The sequence below is a fragment of the Mandrillus leucophaeus genome, unplaced genomic scaffold (assembly GCF_000951045.1).
Source record: "Mandrillus leucophaeus isolate KB7577 unplaced genomic scaffold, Mleu.le_1.0 Scaffold118, whole genome shotgun sequence".
Lineage (NCBI taxonomy): Eukaryota > Metazoa > Chordata > Mammalia > Primates > Cercopithecidae > Mandrillus > Mandrillus leucophaeus.
In genome coordinates, this window is record NW_012100098.1 from 3915564 (window position 1) to 3934848 (window position 19285).

Here is a 19285-nt window from a genome sequence, read left to right on the forward strand (position 1 = left end):
GCGGGTGGAGAGGACTGGAAACAAAACTGGCCTACATATTTGACAGAGAAAATTCTCAACATTTGTGGCATGTTGGGGCTACAGAGTGGCAGGTCTAAGTGGGGGTCTTTGTCACCATTCATACTTATGACACGAACTCAATTGTGTCCCACTCCCAGCCCCCACTAGCGAACCTGGCAGTATCACAAGTTCCATGACCAGCTGTACCCTTGAATTTAACACAAACACCAGGAAAGGTTAAGGAATTTTCTTTATTTTTTACAAATTAAGACTACGTAGATTTCATATATTTCTGAATCAAAAACACCTTTGTCTTCACAGTATGAGTTAGAATGCAGCCTGAGCTGAAAATCAAGGAACTAGAAAATAAAGTGGTAATTAGAGATAACTGTATTAAAAATCTGTTAGGCATTTTCTTTAAAAGTAGTTTTTTTTTGTTTTTTAATATCTTGTCATTCTTGGCACTGTTTCTAAAAGAAAAACTCCATTATCCCAAGCAAAAAAGCACAGAAGGTGGAGTTTGGCTTCAGGAGATGTAACTCAAATTTTTAGACCTGGCAGAGAATCACCAAATTTATGGAGAGTTGTTAACAGGGGTTTAACAGGAAGGAAGTCCCTTTAGTAAGTTCTCTAGCCAGAGGCTGGAGGCAGTAGCTACATCAGAGGACAGCATCCTCAGTCAAAGTGAACCTTTCCGGGTGGCGTGTCACTTCAGGAATAAACACAACTTGGGAACAAATGGTTTCATGGGATAGCACAGTAACACGGTGCACTGTGAACCTGAAGCCACCATGTCAATCTGCGCACTGGTTGTGAATAGAGAGCCAAAAATTATGTCCTATTGGTAATGAGCTTTCAATGGCTCAATCCCCTTACACTGAGGCTCTGTAGAGCAGCTCAGAGCCACAACCACTCCCAACACTGGCCCTTCTGTGGGCAGCTGTCTGTGGCAGCCCACAGTGAAGGAGCTGGAGATCCCCATCAGGACTATGCACCCACACTGGAAGCCACAAAACTGCAGGGATTGGGGCTGTCACTGGTTTGGTCACCTAACTCCCACCTAAAAGGCCACAAATTTCTGGAAAACAGGTAACAGACCAAAAACTAAAGTGCATCAGTAAAATGAACATTTATCTACTGCCCTGAGTCTCTGGCTTGACACTACCTACTGGTGGTCAGTTGGGGACAGACTAAAATGCACTGGAGGACTATTGGATTGCTGCCTCCTAAGTTATCACAGCCGCATTCTGTTGATGTGAACAAGGAACTGCTTGGTTGGTAAAGGAGATTTTGCTCCCCACCGCCCCAAACAGGTCCTTATCTAGGTTTGTTCCCTGTTGCCCCAAACAGGTCTGGCAGGATTGGTTACAATGAGCTCCAGAGGCTCAACCATTCCCCTTCCCTATCCTTGCTCAGACATTTAATCACAGCCACTTAGTAGAGGCCACTCAGTAAGGGGATAACCAACTAAAAAAACAAAAACAGGGCAAGTTTAGGGGAACCCTACGATGCTGTACCTTGATACACATAATCAGCCTTTTCAAAAATGCCTGACAAGAATTAGTCTTCCCTTTGTGCTGAAGTCTTCCCACCCATGGATGGAAGCAGGCTGACTCCCTGAGGATCAGGCAAGGGATGGGAAAGGGAACACATTACTTTTGTGAAGGCAAAGCAGAAAGGTGTGTTTGCCAGACCAGCATGGGCAGCTCAGAGGAAGCAAAGCATCCACCAGAAGAGGCTCTCCATTTTCTTTGTAGGGCCTGACAGTTCAGATATGAGGCTAAGTTAACAATGGGACCACTGAATTTCTTTCCAATGGAAAACTCATGGCCCAGTCCCACAGGAACTGTGCGCATACCAAACAGCGATGAGGAAGGAAGGGCCGGGTGGCGCTACCGAACAGTTCAGGTCCACTGGTGGGAAAGCGACTTCTGAAGTTAGCGCCCTCTGCTGGTCCCACTCCTCATCACAACGGGTCGACTGCCTAAGTAGAGGAAGAGGCTACAGATGGGGTTGACAAAAAAGGGAGTGAGGAGAACCCCAGGAAGATGAAGCCAAACTCCAAACTATATTCTGCTAATCAGTTTTTTGATCAAAAAATTCAAAATAGAGGAAACCACAAAGTACAAAAGCTTTTCTGATGCTTTTCATTATCACAGAACACACCACCTGTAATGTGTGCAAAAAGGAAACGAGGGGTGGAAGGAGAGGAAGTCAAATTGGGAAAGGCTGGATGGTCACTTCATTTCTTCTCTTTCTTCTTATCCTAGAAATAGAGAAAAATCACCCAATTAATTTTTGACATTTGACATTCAAGCTGAAACTCTTGAGTGAGCATGTACTTAGGGACTAGAAGTGAGCCAGACAATTAAAAAGAAATGAGAAATGCTTCCTTGGCTCAGCAAAAACTGAATCTTAACGTCTTACTGGTGGTTCCCAAAGTTGCCAACAGACCAACTGAAAATAAAGGTTAAGCAGATGTCCCCACCCCAACCCCAGGAGTGCCTAGGTGGGCTGCCTGACCGTTCTAGGCTATTCACAGCCACCACAGCTCAGATCCCAACAGTGAAGACTGCAGATGGCGCTCTATCCTAAAAGAGTGAAACTAGAGGCCAAGACCACCAACCATCCATTAGGCCTGAGAAGTGCTCCCCTCTGCAAAGTGAGCATGACTCTTTGGCATAAACTGACATTCAGAAATAATTTGGTCCAGCAGAATTCTTCATTCAATCTTGGATGGAAGCCCAATGTATAAAGGAATAAAAATTGGGTTGCTCGTTCTGAAACTAGCACATCTGCCTAGTGCTCAGTCCAACCATGGCACAGCCCAGACAGAGCCAGCAACCCTATCTGGTCAGCTGCTCCCACTACCACTGTGCTATCTCTAAGCTCCATAAGGTCTGTAAAGAAAAGCTCATTTCAGTTGTTTCCCCCACTGCTGAACTAGACTATGTTGGATACTCATTAGCCCCATATAGAATGCTTCCTTGGAAAAAAAACAAAGACTAACAAATGGATAATATTAGTCTACTTCTGAAATTTGCAGTGTCCTCCACAATACCTTTCTGAGTCACAACTATATAGCCTTTAAATTATTCATATAGTAGGTTGTGTTTACTGCCCACTGAAGCTTTTTTCCCTTTTATGCTAAGCTCAGGAATTAGTTTAAAAAAATTTTTTTTTCACTTGTTGCTTTTTCTCTAGCAACTGAAGACTTATAGTTTACCTCTTACTCAGTGGCCTGCTTACAGTTATCCTGGACCTAACACAGTGTGTGAGCAAGTTTTCAAATCTGAAGTATACACACATGCTAAGCTCAGAAGCCATTATTCTCTCATCTTTGGGTGACAGGGCTAACAAACCTTTTCATTCATGGCCAGGATCATCATGAGTTTTCTGAAGAGAGTAACAAAATCTAAGAAGAGATCAATGCAGTGCCTGAAAGGCAAGAACCAGATTAGGATCTGTACTTCAGACTTTCTTTTATCCACAAGCTCACAAAGATGCAGAATATAAACCCCACTCCCACCCCCACGAGCCAGCTTCTCCCACACTTTACCCCCAACTAAGGAAGTAAAACTTGGGTGTCTGAGATCCTTTCAGACTCATCGAAGTCATGCAGCATACAGAAAAGAGACTGGGCCGGGCACAGTGGCTCATGCCTGTAATCCCAACATCTTGGGTGGCTGAGAGAGGTGGATTGCTTGCGCCCAGGAGTTCGACACCAAGCTGGGTAACACAGCAAAATCCTGTCTCTACAAAAATTAGCAGGGCATGCTGGCATGCGCCTGCAATCCCAGCTACTGAGGAGGCTGAGGTGGGAGGAACACCTGAACCGAGGGAGACTGAGTCTGCAGTGAGCCATGACAGTGCCTCTCCTACTGTAGCCTGGGTGACAGCAATCCTTGTCTCAAGAGCTTTGGACTCTGCAGAGGTCCAAGTCTGAACCTTTAACTACCACTAATTAGTCATGAGACTTTGAGAGAATCACTACATTAAAAAAGAAAAAAGTGCCAGGTGCAGTGGCTCACACCTGTAATCCCAGCACTTTGGGAGGCCGAGGTGGGTGGATCACCAGAGTACGGAGTTCGAGACCAGCCTGACCAACATGGAGAAACTCCATCTCTACCAAAAACACCCAGGCATGGTGGCGCATGCCTGTAATCCCAGCTACACAGGAGGCTGAGGCAGGAGAATCACCTGAACCCAGAAGGCAACGGTTGCAGTGAGCCAAGATCGCACACTGCACTCCAGCCTAGGCAACAAGAGCGAAACTGTTTCAAAAAAAAAAAAAGTGAGCTGGGCATGGTGGCCCATGCCTGTAATCCCACCACTGTGGGAGGCTGAGGAAGGCAGATTGCTTGAGGCCAAGAGTTTGAGACCATGTCCTCAAGGGACAACATGGCAAAACCTCATCTCTACTAAAATTACAAAAATTAGCTGGACGTGGTGGAGAGCACTTGTAATCCCAGCTACTAGGGAGGCTAAGGCACGAGAATTGCTTGAACCCAGGAGGCAGAGGTTGCAGTGAGCTGAGATTGTGCCACTGCACTCCAGCCTGGGTGACAGAGCAAGACTCTGTCTAAAAAAAAAAAAAAAAAGTAGCTGGGTATGGTGGCTCAAGCCTGTAATCCCAACACCTTGGGAGATCAAGGCAGGAGGAATGCTTGAGACCAATCTGGGCAATATGGTAAGACCCCATCTCTACAAAAAATAAATTACCCTGGCATGGTCACATGTGCCTGTTGTCCCAGATACTCAAGAGGCTGAGGCAGAAGGACTGCTTGAGCACAGGAAATTCAGGCTGCAGCGAGCTGTGTTCACAGCACCACACTACTTACTGCCTAGGCAACAGAGCGAGACCCTGCCTCTAAAAACAGAGTGTATCTTCTGCTCATTGTTTAAAGAATACAGAAGTATAGAAAGGAAAAGGATAAAGATCTCCCTCGCTTCTGTCTGGAGGCAGCCACTATGGATATATAAATATATCAGCCACCCTCCAACATTTTTTTTTTTTTTTTGAGACAGAGTCTCGCTCTGTCGTCCAGGCTGGAGAGCAGTGGTGCGATCTCCACTCACAGCAACCTTGGCCTCCCAGGTTCACACCATTCTCCTGCCTCAGCCTCCTGAGTAGCTGGGACTACAGGCACCCGCCACCACACCTGGCTAATTTTTTGTATTTTCAGTAGAGACGGGGTTTCACTGTGTTAGCCAGGGTGGTCTTGATCTCCTGATCTTGTGATCTGCCCACCTCAGTCTCCCAAAGTGCTGGGATTATAGGAGTGAGCCACTGCGCCTGGTCCCCATACTTTTTTTTTTTTTTTTGAGACAGGGTCTTGCTCTGTTGCCAGGCTGGAGTGCAGTGGCGCAATCTTGGCTCACTTCAACCTCCACCTCCTAGGTTCAAATGATTCTTGTGCCTCAACATCCTGAGTAGCTGGGATTATATACATGTGCCACTACGCCCAGTTTATTTTTTAATATTTTTAGTAAAGATGGGATTTCGCCATGTTGCCCAGGCTGGTCTCAAACGTCTGAGCTCAAGCGATCCAGCTGCCTCAGCCTCCCAAAGTGCTGGGATTATAGGTGTGAGCCACCACACCGGGCCTATTAGGCCAGATTTTTAAAAAATGTGAAGTCTTTCAGGAATTGAGGAAGATTACGGTACACAGTTCCAAAACCGTGGGTTTCCTACCACATACACTCCCAAAGCTTGGCCACCTATGTTCAGCCAATGCCAACCTAAGTTCAGCTGTGGAACGGTATGCGTCAACCTTCATGCTTGTTAAAGACTAGTTCCCACACTCACCAGATATAATCTTGATCTCCATTTTCGGCCTTTTCAATAATGAGTTGAGTATCAAAAAGGACAAAGCCACACATGACCACCAGTCCCACATACAGGTTTGCCTAACAAATGTACGAGATGAAGTTACTATATAGCAGAAGTTGCAGTGAAAAAAAAAAAAAAAACAGTCATACTTTCTGGCTCATGGCCACTTGAACATACATCAAATGTGAACCCTATGAACATTACCATTCATGAGAACTGCAGCCTAGGGAAGACCACATTACTTCCCTAGGCACAACACTGCACTGGTCACTGGAAGAGTTTCAATCATTTTAACAAGCAGCCACTGCCAGACTGGCCTTACAAAAATGGTGTCTGAGCAAACCATTCTCTCTTAGCAATGCCTAACCTTGTGCAGCCTGTTTTCACTTGTGGCAGAAGGCTCCATCCTATGAAGGATAATGGGAAGGCTTAGAGAGCACTGCCCAAAGTAGTACAGAAAGAAGTGGAAAGAAAAGGAAAGAAAGAAAGAGAAAAGAAAAGAAGTGTGAGGCAAACGGCTGCTAGCAAGTTCTAGGCAAAGTCTTACCTGGAAAAGCCAAATGGATCCAAAGAATACATTCCCCACAGAAGACAAAAGCAACAGGCTCAGGGCTGACATCAAGATACCTATAAGACACAGCAAAAGCTGTCTTGAGAAAAGCCAAAGCAAAGTAAAGCAATCCCATTAAAGCCATTCCTTAACTTTCCCCAGAACGAAAGTTTTTAATCTCAATTCAATAGTCGCAAAGGAGTTAGGGGTAAGGAAGGAGTACTAGTGAGAATTCTGGCTAAAGAGGAGCCCCCATTCCCTGTTTGCCAGTTCACACTTACCTCCCAGAAAGAGGTAGCTACGGCGCCTGGCATAGAGTGCACTGAGGGTGAAGCAGGTGAAGATCATTGCTGTGCCCATGAAAGCGGTGGGAAGGATGCTGTTAGAGAAAAAGACCATTAGATTAAGGGTATACATATTATGAAGGTATATATATATGAAGGTATATTCATAAAGATAAAAGCACATTAGACATGACCAAAAGAGTTACCTGGGGTTGACAGCAATACAAAATTCCAGGGCAGGGCCCAGGCCAACTCCTAGAAAACAAAAAACCCAGAAAACAGTATTACCATCAATTCTTGAATAGGATCCTCATCCAAAAGCTGATCCCAAAGTATAGGCATACTTATGCTCTTAACAAACGTGGACTAAAGAGTTAAATCTCTCTCCCCTCTGTAATTTTTTTCAATGAAATGTATACTTGGCTGGGCGCCGTGGCTCAAGCCTGTAATCGCAGCACTTTGGGAGGCCGAGACGGGCGGATCACGAGGTCAGGAGCTCGAGACCATCCTGGCTAACACAGTGAAACCCTGTTTCTACTAAAAAATACAAAAAAACTAGCCGGGCGAGGTGGCGGGCGCCTGTAGTACCAGCTACTCGGGAGACTGAGGCAGGAGAATGGTGTAAACCCGGGAGGCGGAGCTTGCAGTGAGCTGAGATCCGGACACTGCACTCCAGCCTGGGCGACAGAGCGAGACTCCGTCTCAAAAAAAAAAAAACAAAAATAAAAAAATAAACGTATACTTGACTGTGTTTTTTTGTTTTTGTTTTTTATTTTTTTAAAATAGAAATAGCTGCAAAATTGTGCTTTTAGCTGAAAACCATAAATGACCTCAGGGAGGGAACAGAAATTAGAAGAAAATAAAGCAGGCATGTCAAACATTTCAGAGCTAGAGTGATGTGAGATGGTAATATAGGCCAGATCAGGAATTAGAAAAAAAGGATAAAGAGCAAAACAGTGCCTTGTGGCCAGCAACCTTATTGTCATGGAGGACCGACTCCCCTTTGTAGCAAAGGCCAGACTGGTTCTGTAGGTGGACACCTGCCAACGGGAGGGCAACCTGTTCCAGCTTCAACATTTCTTTCATTCTAATTACTTTCCTCTTCCCTTCTGATAATTCCACCCCTTAATGCCTTCAAAAATTAGCTTGCCCTGATGCAAAAATCTTAATCCCTAAATCTCTTCCTTTCTAAAATTTCTCCAACACTACATATATTAGACTATCACTCAGAACAAGCTGTTCTAATTCAAATGTTGTTTTGCAAGTATTTTTATTACATAGCTTGAGTCTTGCTTCCTTTATGACAATTCTACAAAAGCTGTGTCTTTTTTTTTTTGAGAATCAGCAAAGTGTCCTGCACAATGGATCTCAATGTATAGCTTTAATGCACTGTCTGTAAGACTCAGAAGATAATTGCCAGTGTGGGTGCAACTAAGTCAGATTCTCAGGTCTAGTTTATTAAAAGTTCTATGTCTACTATTAATAGATTATGCCACCTAAGCTCTTGAACCTCATTCATTCAGGTACACAATGGCTATTTTTGGACACAAAAGTAGAGTCATAGTGGTTACTCACAAAGAGTTTCCCCTAATAGATGGGGAAACAAAATGAACCTATGTGAAATTAGAAAGCAGGCCAGGAAGGCCAGGCACAGTGGCTCATGTCTGTAATCCCAGCACTTTGGGAGGCTGAGGCAGGTGGATTACTGAGGTCAGGAGTTCGAGACCAGTCTGACTAACAGGGTGAAACCCCGTCTCTACTAAAATACAGAATTAGGGCCAGGGCAGTGGCTCATGCCTGTAATCCCAGCACTTTGGGAGGCCGAGGTGGGCGGATCGTGAGGTCAGAGGTTCGAGATCAGCCTGGCCAACATAGTGAAACCCCATCTCTACTAAAAATATAAAAAATTAGCCGAGTGTGGTGGTGGGTGCCTGTAATCCCAGCTACTCAGGAGGCTGAGGCAAGAGAATCGCTTGAATCCCAGAGGTGGAGGTTGCAGTGAGCCAAGATCGTGCCACCGCACTCCAGTCTGGGCAACAAGAGTGAAACTCAGTCTCAAAATAAATAAATAAATAAATAAATAAAGGCTGGGTGTGGTGGCTCACGTCTGTAATCCCAGCACTTTGGGAGGCCAAGGCAAGCAGATCATGAGGTCAGGAGATCAAGACCATCCTGGCCAACATGGTGAAACCCCGTCTCTACTAAAAACACAAAAATTAGCCAGGTGTGGTGGCACATGCCTGTAATCTCAGTTACTTGGGAGGCTGAGGCAGGAGAATCACTTGAACCCGGGAGGCGGAGGTTGCAGTGAGGCGAGATCACACTACTGCACTCTCTAGCCTGGGTGACAGAGGGAGACTGTCTCAAAAAAAAAAAAAAAAAAAGGAGTAGAGAGCTTAGAGATACTGAAAATACAGTTCACCCCTCAAAATTAGACAAATCCCTTAATGTACCTGTAAGGAAAGCAAATCCAGCAAGAAGTCCCAGTCTTTTCTGCTCAGTTTCATGGCTATGAGGTGTTGCCATCAGCCAAATCATCAATATCAGGGAGCCCAAGGCAGACAGCAGGCCAGCCTGTCAGAGTCAGAATTAGTCATTAAACACTTGAAAGTTTCAAATTTATTTTGCAAGACATCTTTATTGGGTTCAAATACTCGTCTGAACTTCCTAACATTTGCTTATAACCTGGAGGCAGGAGAAAAAGTAGTGTTTTCTCAGGGATGAGGCTGAGGAGAGAACCCAGAAGCCCTGAAGCACAGAGTCAGGACCATGGTGGATACTGGAGGCTCTTCTGGCTTCAACTACAGTACAACTACCCAAGTCAAACTATGAGTGAGTCCTGCCCAAAAAACAGAAAGGATGAATCAACGTGACAAGTGCTTAAAGTAGATTCCATCTGTAGAAGAAATAGAAACGATCCCTTTTTGATCACTTAAAAAAAACATGGTGGCTCACGCCTGTAATCCCAGCACTTTAGGAGGCCAATGTGGGCGAATCACCTGAGGTCAGGAGTTCGAGACCAGCCTGACCAACACGGAGAAATCTGGTCTCTACTAAAAATACAAAATCAGCCGGGCGTGGTGGCGCATGCCTGTAATCCCAGCTACTCGGGAGGTTGAGGCAGGAGAATTGCTTGAACCCGCGGAGGTGGAGGTTGCAGTGAGCCAAGATCGTGCCATTGCACTCCAGCCTGGGCAACAAGAGTGAAACTCCGTCTCAAAAAAACAAAAACAAACAAACAAATCCCCCAAAACCAAAACACCAAGACACATACATATACAGAAGACTGTAAAGTACTAAAATGTTAACAGTAGTTATTTCTGGATGATGGGATTATGAAAGTTTTTAAAATACTTCCTTCACATTGCTAGTCTGTTTTCTGAATTTTCTAAAATGAACGCATATTAGCTTTGTAGTAAGAAAAAAGTGTTTCTTTTTTTAAAAACGCAAGTGGGACAAGCTACAGGCATTAGAAAAAAGAGAAATCATTAAGGATGGATGTAGACACTGAAGTGCCTTCCTTCCTTTAAAGGAAGAAGTTTATTCTCATTATTCACAGTGTTTATGTTATAAAGTCACAGTGGACAATGAATTAGTAAGCCCTTGTTCCTGAGGGAAATAAAAGGTAGGTAGGTTCCTGCAAGCCTAAGGTCAAAACATTTTCATCAAATGATCAACAGATACCTTGTTTTATGTGTGTTTCTGTTTAAGGACACCTCATCTGACATTATTTTTTATCCCTTAACATTGAACTCACAGTCACAACAGCAGTACAACTCATGGTGGAATGAAGCTTATCTAATATACACATTTTCTTCATAAGGCACATTACGGTCTTTCTGCACTCAGGAATACCAGACAGCACTTCAGCACTATGCTGTTTGCATTCTGAACAGCAAAATTAAGCCAAGCATGGTGGTATGTGCTTGTAATCCCAGCTACTTGGGAGGCTAAGGTGCGAGATCACTTGAGCCCAGTAGTTTGAGACCAGTCAGGACAACACACCAAGACCTCCACTCAAAGAAACCCAGCAAAATCACCAATTAAAAGCACAAAAATACAAAGAAAGTGGCACTAAATGATCATGAAAAGAACATTTGTTTACAATATGAGAATTGAAACAAGGAGGCAGAACACTGTCTTGTTCAACCTCAGCTGAAAACATTGCATAGCAGGGTGACTCAACTTTTCCACCACTCTGTGCCTGTCTGCAAAAAGTGCCATGAGTATTGATTTTGGGGTTACAAATTTTAATGAGTAGGTGAATTCACAAATATAGAATCGTGAATAACAAGGATTGATTGCATTTTACTACTTTATTTAAGGGCTAACCTTGCCTAAAACTCAAGCGATCAAAGCCCTATCTTTTGAGTGTCTACAGTAATTTTTCACACAATCCCTGCCAGGAGATGCCTGAACATAAGGATAGTTCTCAGCAGTGGCAAATGCCAACAGAGGCCCACCTCTACATTTATGCTAAAAGGAATATTCTACAAAGGGACAAGACTATGTTAGGAGTCTTCAAACTTTCTGGTTATTCCTCAAACTGTACCTTCTACTCCTGTTGACCAAACCCAATTCTCTCTCAATACAGGAAAACAAATTGTTGAAGGTTTTTACCCAACCATGCAGGCAACAGTTATCAGAAAATAAAAGGGGTCGATTCCTTAAAAAGATCTCAATCCTGCCTCTGATAGTTAATCACACAATCAGAGTTTTGCAAAGGAAGAATGGTGGAAAAGATAAAAAAGGCTTCTGTGCAAAAGAATCCCAGCATGCACGTCATGCATCTACTCAGTGGGTGGGGGTCTTGTAAGTCAGCAGCACACCATTCAGTGCGAAGGTTAAGGCATTCTGTTTTCAGTATCTAGAGAGGGCACGGTTGCCAGAAAATTAAAATGGCTTTACATGTCCTGATTTAATGGCTGAGTTTAAATCCTAAACTACTGATAAAGATTAAAGAGAGGAACAGGGTCCCTGGACCACCTTGCTGAGCTGGTTTCTTCCTAATGTAATTTGTACCACAGCAACCAGGAGAAAAAATCGTTCTTACCTGAATGAAATGAGTGACCACATGGACATAGGACCCTGCAGCCGCCACAAACATACAAAGGGCAAAACTTGCATAGACCTTCTTCAGGTGCTGCTGCGTTGAGGGGGTTCTAAGAAAAGAATGTGAGTAAGAGCAATCACTCCCAGACCAATCTCATATTTAAGCTAAGAAGAATCACTTATCTCTTTGCCTTTCTGGGAATATGTAAAAGTTCTGTTACAAATAGTCTGAAATACTTTTAGGAAAGCATATTATAATAAAAAATAATATTTTGAAAATAGGTTAACAGAATCTTAAATGCTGAGGAAGACCAAATGCCCAAGATTATGAATAATCAGTACCCAAACTAGAAAAAATGCCTTTCCAATAACCACACAGCAACCTGTAGAATCTGGACATTTTCATCAGGTCCTCTGGATTCTGGCCAATTTATTAGCTTATATACACAAAAGTTATAAACGCAGAAAAGGGAAAAAGAGATATGACAAGAAATGCTGTACAAAACCAGTTAACGTCAAAACACTTACATATGAGAAAATTTAAAAAGCGCATCAAAGTTGATCTTTCGATCAAATATGTTCATGGTTCCAGAGTCTGTGCAACAGTCTCCACTCTGTAGAATAAAGGTTAGAGTTATTAAGTCACACGGAGTCACACGAACAGCTTATTAAAAAAAAAAAAAAAAGCAACATATAAGTTCAGAAAGATGAAAACTTGCCTAAAATTCTACAGCCCTAACACAACCATTTTTATTTTTATGTGTCCTACAATGTTATTTGCAATCATAGCCAACCATTTTAAAGAGGACAGAGGAATTGAATGCATCCTCTTCTCCCCCAAAGTATTTTGTTACTACCATTTGATTTCTATTCTTTCAGAAGGCAATTTGCCCCTTTAAAAGGCAGAAAGTTTCTAAGACAGATTCTCAATTAACAATCTAGTTAAAAGCACCTAGACATTGGCACATAAAGCAATTTTGTCATTGTTTCAAGATGCTAAAGAATTCCCTCGGTCGGGCATGGTGGCTCACGCCTGTAATCCCAGCACTTCTGAGAGGCTGAGGTGGGCGGATCACCTGAGGTCAGGAGTTCAAGACTTGCCTGACCAACATGATGAAACCCTGTCTCTACTGAAAATACAAAAAATTAGCCGGGTATGTTGGTGCATACCTGCAATCCCAGCTACTCGGGAGGCTAAGACAGAAGAATTGCTTGAACCCGGGAGGTGGAGATTGCAGTGAGCCAAGATGCGCCACTGCACTCCAGCCTGGGTAACAGGACAAGACTCCGCCTCAAAAACAAAACTAAACAAAACAAAACAAGACTATATAAAGCTGGGTCTGGCACTAAGACTTCCATTTTAAATATATGCATATCAAAATTTCTCACCTAATACATTTAAGAACTGAACTGAAAAGGATTCACAATTTTAATAAAAAGAAAGGTTTCTACCTCCATAAAAAAGGAATTTATGCAGAAAGGAGAATTTTTGGGGGGTATTTTTTGACAGTTTCAGAACCTTTCCTACAGAAAGGCTGGAACAGTACCAAGAATTCCTGTACAACCTTCACCCAGATTTCCTAAATGCTAATATTTCACCATATTTGCTTCATCCCCTCTCTATATAACAATATATAGAGAGATGTAAAAATATTTTTCCCTAACCACGAAGACACAGTGCTCCTAAATACTTCAGTGTGTATATCCTGAAAGCAATGATCAAAATCAGGATATTAATACCGATGCAATACTATTTCTAATCTACAGGCCTTATTCAGATTTTTGCCAAGTGTCTCAATGTCAAAAACAGCATTTTTAAACTGAATTATATCCAGGTTAGATCATATCAATACCATAAAGTCAAGTTCTTAAGTTTTGCTCTCTCCCCCATTTCACATGCAATCCTAAGTAAACATGTTCAATCTACAGTGCTAAAGATTGAGTCAAGATCTTTCATCTTTTCTAAATTTAAATCCTCCAAAGTCTTATCAGGGCCTTAATGCCCATCCACTTTAAATCTACCAGAAAAGGAGGGGCAGGGAGGAAGGGATTCAAACACAAAAGATAAGTTGTGTGAAAGGCCACCTACTGAATGAAGCACTCTAATGAGCACCTAGAGCAACACTCAGAACAATTCATCCAGGTAATAAAAGTTACAGTCTCCAAACAAATTTCCTAAGGAATCCTGGGCCAGTGGAAAGATATAAACATCATTTGCTTCCTGAGGCTCTCTCCCACAAATGAAATATTCACAATGGCTGGCTTGCCTTCTCTGATTTCTCCTTTCCTTCTCTCATCATCATCACTACTCACCTCAGAACTTTTGTTAGTTCAGTTCTTAAGGACAGATACAGTGAGAAGCTGCAGAACCTACTAAAGTTGTTGCTCTCTCCTCTGAGTTACAGGGATCTGGGCCCTCTTGATCTAGATGGTGCAATTATTGCAGGTTGTTACAAGGACACCCACAGCCTTCCAAAACCAAGATGAATATGAATATGTCCTCTAGAGAGCACACTTACAGCATGGCAGAATTCATCACCTGGAAAGTGTCTTTGTTTAAGGTTTCCCATTAACATCCCTAATGACATCCCTAGACGACACTTACAACAATACTGAAGCAACCTTCAGAGCCAAGTTTCTCAGTATTCACAACAGCAACGCTAAAGAACCTCTTGCTTCCAATTACAAGAATTAAAGAAGGGTGGGGGGTGGAGGGGGTGGATCCTCAAACACCCAGGGGATTCTAAGAAAGTGGCAACACTCAGGCAACCAGACTCTGCTCAGTGGAATCTGCTCGAGGGGAGAATGGCAGAAACTCCCCTTTCTCAGATACCTCTCTGACATTTCCTAGGGGGTACTGACTGCCTCTTTCTGGTTCTCTCTTAACAACTGTTGATGGAAAATCCAAAACCATCAAAGGCTGTGTTGGTTGGGGCGGGGGCGCGGATGTGAAATAGCAATTTCACTTTAATAGAAGCTTGTGGTTTGAAATCATTAAAAAATAACCAAAGCTTCTGTTTTTCAATATCACTATTTCAAAATTTAAGCAAAATATGTAACTACCAAATATTGTAGATGCAAAAGTGCACAGCAATTTTAATAGCTTTATGGCGAAAAAAAGAAACCTGGTAAAGCACAGATGGTCCCTGACTTACCAGGGTTGACCTATCACTGGGAGAAATTGATACTCATTCAGTACACTCCTTGATTTGCGATGGGTTACATCTGGATACACCCATTGTAAATTAAAAGTTCATTAACTCAAAAATGACTTACAGGTTGGGCACGGTGGCTCACACCTGTAATTCCAGTACTTTGGGAGGCTGAGACAGGTAGATCACTTTGACATCAAGAGTTTGAGACCAGTCTGGCCAACACAGCAAACCCCTATCTCTATTAAAAATACAAAAATTAGCTGGGCATGGTGGCATGCCCCTGTAGTCCCAGCTACTTGGGAGGTTGAGGCAGGAAAATCGCTTGAATCCGAGAGGCGGAGGTTGCAGTAAGCCGAGATCACACTACTGTACTCCAGCCTGGGCAACAAAGCGAGACCCCATTTCAAAAAACAAACAAAAATGACTTACAAAAAGAAAAGGACTTACATTTTCGACTTACAATATTTTCAACATTTTCAACTTAGGGTATTTTCAAATTACAATGGGGATTTTCCAGATGCAGCCCTGTCTTGAGGAGCATCTGTATACATTTAATGTTTATGATACAATGTACTGATGACAATTTCAAAAACATTAAAACATGAGAGGGAATACATAGGTCTTAGAATCAAAGAAATGTGATAGTTTGCTCCAGATCTGTTCCAAACAGACAAGAATATACAGATAAATAATGAGATCAAACTGTTCTGACAAGTTTTCCCAGATAAAATAAACTTACCAAGTTTCAATCTTAGCTTCAACTAGTAAAGCTCAGAAAAGATACCCACATTTCAATGGCCGATATGCAAACTCAGCCAAACGAGATTAAGTTGCACTTAACTCAAAAATAGCAGCTCTCATATCAAGTATTTTCCATCCTAGGAGCAATCATCTCTTAACAGGGTTTGAAATACTACATTCAACACCATTAACCAAGTAACTCACTAACTTCCCAGATGAACCCACAGATAAATGAAAATCTTTGTTTTTAAAAAAACACACTAAAATGTTATGTATATTTTACCACAATAAAGAAAAAAAGTAAATCACAAGCTGCTAAAAAATTCAATACAGCAGTCCTTTCACACCTCTAAGCCTATTACTTACTAATTCAACCCTAAAATAAAGAGGGGTTATTTACATAGAATACAGTGTGGGTAGTGCCTCCTGGAGTTGTGGAAATTTTGCCTATACTGAACTTGTAATGAGAAGTAAATGTTCAGGTGTTAATCATAACCAAATTCCTCTCATTGTATTCAGAGCCTCCTGTTATGCTTTCATCCCAGGAGAGGAAAACCTGAAGCTGTCAACATGTCATGTACATACTGCTAAAGTTTTGCTGAAGTGTCGTCATTCTGTGGTATCCATGATCAGCCTCCTCTGCCAGAGCCATGCAAAAACAAAAACCTAAGAGTTTAATACACAGCTCTCCCAAGAAAAAACTCAAGTAAACATAATTATTTTGAGTTAGATATTCCTGTGGTCTGCTTCTCCTTGGGTAAGGAGGGACAGCAGGGGCTGGTAGGAGACAGGTATTCTTAGCAGTGGACACCTAGGTCATGTTAAATGCCTTGTTGTTTTGTTCTAGGTATCTCCCTTACCCTTGTCCTAAAATGAAAGACTATTATCAAGGGTCCAGCCTTAAATTTAAAACAAACAAACAAAAAACCAGGCCGGTGCGGTGGCTCACGCCTATGCTCCTCCCAGCACTTTGGGAGGCCAAGGTGAGCAGATCACGAGGTCAGGAGTTCGAGATCAGCCTGGCCAACATGGTGAAACCCCATCTCTATTAAAAATACAAAAATTAGGCGGGGCGCGGTGGCTCAAGCCTGTAATCCCAGCACTTTGGGAGGCCGAGATGGGCGGATCACAAGGTCAGGAGATCGAGATCATCCTGGCTAACACGGTGAAACCCCGTCTCTACTTAAAAAAAAAAAAAAAAAAAAAATTAGCCGGGCGTGGTGGCAGGCGCCTGTAGTCCCAGCTACTCGAGAATGGCGTGAACTTGGGAGGCAGAGCTTGCAGTGAGCTGAGATCAAGTCACTGCACTCCAGCCTGGGCAACAGAGTGAGACTCCTTCTCAAAAAAAACAAAAAACAAAAAAAACACACAAAAATTAGCTGGGTGTGGTGGCGGGCACCTGTAGTCCCAGTTACTCAGGAGGCTGAGGCAGGAGAATCGCTTGAGCCAGGGAAGCGGAGGTTGCAATGAACTGAGATCACGCCATTGCACTCCAGCACAGGAGACAGTGCGAGACTACGTCTCTAAAAGAAAACACACACACACACACACACACACACACACACACCCCATTCTCTTCAATCCTATTCCCACACACCTAGGAACTACAGTCAGTATGAAACATGCTGAAGTAGCCAAAAGCTATGCAAAACAAAACTATCATGGATTCAGTTTAGTATGCATTCCACGCATGCTGGAGGCAGGACAGACGTAGCCTCAGTGTGTACAGCAACATTAAAACAGCAAGTCAAAGAAACACTGTTCATACATTTAAATAAATATGTTTATGTTTTATTATGAAGGCAATAAAATCTCAAGGTTATGTTCACTTCCAAAAAAAAAAAAAAAAATTAGGCCAGGCAGTGTCTCCCACCTGTGAGCCCAGCACTTTGGGAAGCCAAGGTGGGAGGGTCGCTTGAGCCCAGGAGTTCCAGACCAGCCTGGACAACACAGCAAGACCTCATCTCTGCAAAAAATTAAAAAATTAGCTTGGTGTGGTGGTGTGCGCCTATTGTCCCAACTACTTGGGAGACTGAGGAAGGAGAATTACTTGAGCCCAGGAATTTTAGGCTGCAGCGAGCCATCATCACGTCGCTTCACTCCAGCCTGGTAACAGAGCAAAAATGTCACTGCACCCCAGCCTGGGCAACACAGCAAAACTGTTTTATAAAATTTAAAAAAAAAAAAAATTAGTTTGTCAATTACATGGTTCTTGTTTCCTGTTGTATTAATTCAACCATCCTGAACCTTGTTCCCACATATCTAGAAAAGAACAAACTGATACTTAGAAGAAAAATCTCACATGGTTTAAAAGAGGGGAAAGGGCTGGGCACGGCGGCTCGTGCCTGTAATCCCAGCACTTTGGGACGCCTAAATGGGTGGATCACCTGAGGTCAGGAGTTCGAGACCAGCCTGGCCAAATAAAACCCAGTCTCTACTAAGAAAATACAAAAATTAGCCCGGCATGGTGGTGGACACCTGTAATCCCAGCTACTCAGGAGGCTGGGAAAGGAAAATCGTTTCAACCCAGGAGGCAGAGTTTGGCAGACAGCCAGCCTCAGTCTCAAAAAAACAAAAGGAGGGGGAAGAACTGTTAGTAATTTTTCAGTAGTTCTTCCTCCTCTTCCTTTTCTTCTTCTATGTTTTTGGCCAAGAAAGTTTTCCATTCATTAGTTTTTACTACTGAGTAATGTTCATACACTGTATAACCATGTCCCCTGCATAGTGGTTGAGAGTGTCTGCTACTTATGAATCCTAGTTATTTCCTTAGCAGTGGGACATGCAGCAAGCTTCTGGCACATAATCTCACTATACTTCAGTTTCGCCTACCATTTGTAAAACACTAATACATAACATTCCTTACTTCATAAGGTTGAAGATTAGGTGAGATACTACAAATAAAGTTCTTAAAATAGCTCTTTGTACACAGGATGAGTTCAATACATGGTAGCCATTGTTATTACTGGTGTACTAACATTGTTATTACTGGTGTACTCATTACTACAATGTCTTCAGTAGATTATTCTCTCTTTTAAAAGTCTAGTTTTAGCCTGTAATCCCAGCATTTTGGGAGACTGAGGCAGGCGAATCACTTGAGGTTAGGAGTTCAAGAGCAGCCTGGCCAACATGGTGAAACCCTGTCTCTACTAAAAACACAATAAACAGCCAGGTGTAGTGATGCATGCCTGTAGTCCCAGCTACTCGAGAGGCTGGAGCAGGAGAATCGCTTGAACCCAGGAGGCTGTGGTTGCAGTGAGCCGGGATCGCGCCACTATATTCCAGCCTGGGTGACAGATTAAGACTCTGTCTCAAAAAAAAAAAAGGAAAGAAAAAAAAAGTCTAGTTTTAGAATACATTTATCCCAGGCTAATTTACATGTCATGTAAATTAACTTTTTAAAAAATTACTCAACCATTAACTCACAGGTAGCTGTATCCTGAAGGCTTAATATTTACCCCAATATTAAGTAAAATTAATTTGGAGGGGCCAGGTGTGGTAGTTCACACCTATAATTCCAGCACTTTGGGAGGTGGAGGCAGGCAAATTGCATGAGGTCAGGAGTTCAAGACCAGCCTAGCCAACACAGCGAAAGCCCATCTCTACTAAAAATACAAAAATTAGTTGGGTGTGGTGGCACATGCCTGTATAATTCCAGCTACTCAGGAGGCTG

General features: G+C 42.8%; 1 protein-coding gene across 8 annotated transcripts in view; it reads right to left on the minus strand.

The window, feature by feature from the left end:
• Positions 1–232: 232 nt before the first annotated feature.
• Positions 233–19285, minus strand: part of TMBIM6 (transmembrane BAX inhibitor motif containing 6) — a 24210-nt gene continuing 5157 nt past the window's right edge. For 3 of the 8 annotated variants that reach the window (XM_011964788.1, XM_011964801.1, XM_011964795.1), the window contains exons 2-10: positions 12248–12333; positions 11721–11829; positions 9121–9241; positions 6874–6922; positions 6665–6762; positions 6381–6460; positions 5810–5910; positions 3363–3438; positions 233–2266 (exon numbers count right to left, since the gene is read on the minus strand). In XM_011964788.1, coding sequence (XP_011820178.1) covers positions 2243–2266; positions 3363–3438; positions 5810–5910; positions 6381–6460; positions 6665–6762; positions 6874–6922; positions 9121–9241; positions 11721–11829; positions 12248–12303 — 714 coding nt within the window. In that variant the 5' untranslated portion in view covers positions 12304–12333 and the 3' untranslated portion in view covers positions 233–2242. Of the gene's footprint in view, positions 2267–2585; positions 2592–3358; positions 3439–5809; positions 5911–6380; positions 6461–6664; positions 6763–6873; positions 6923–9120; positions 9242–11720; positions 11830–12247; positions 12334–14032; positions 14119–19285 lie in introns of those variants that run through there. The other 5 variants (XM_011964820.1, XM_011964813.1, XM_011964808.1 and 2 more) reach the window with 5 other exon arrangements.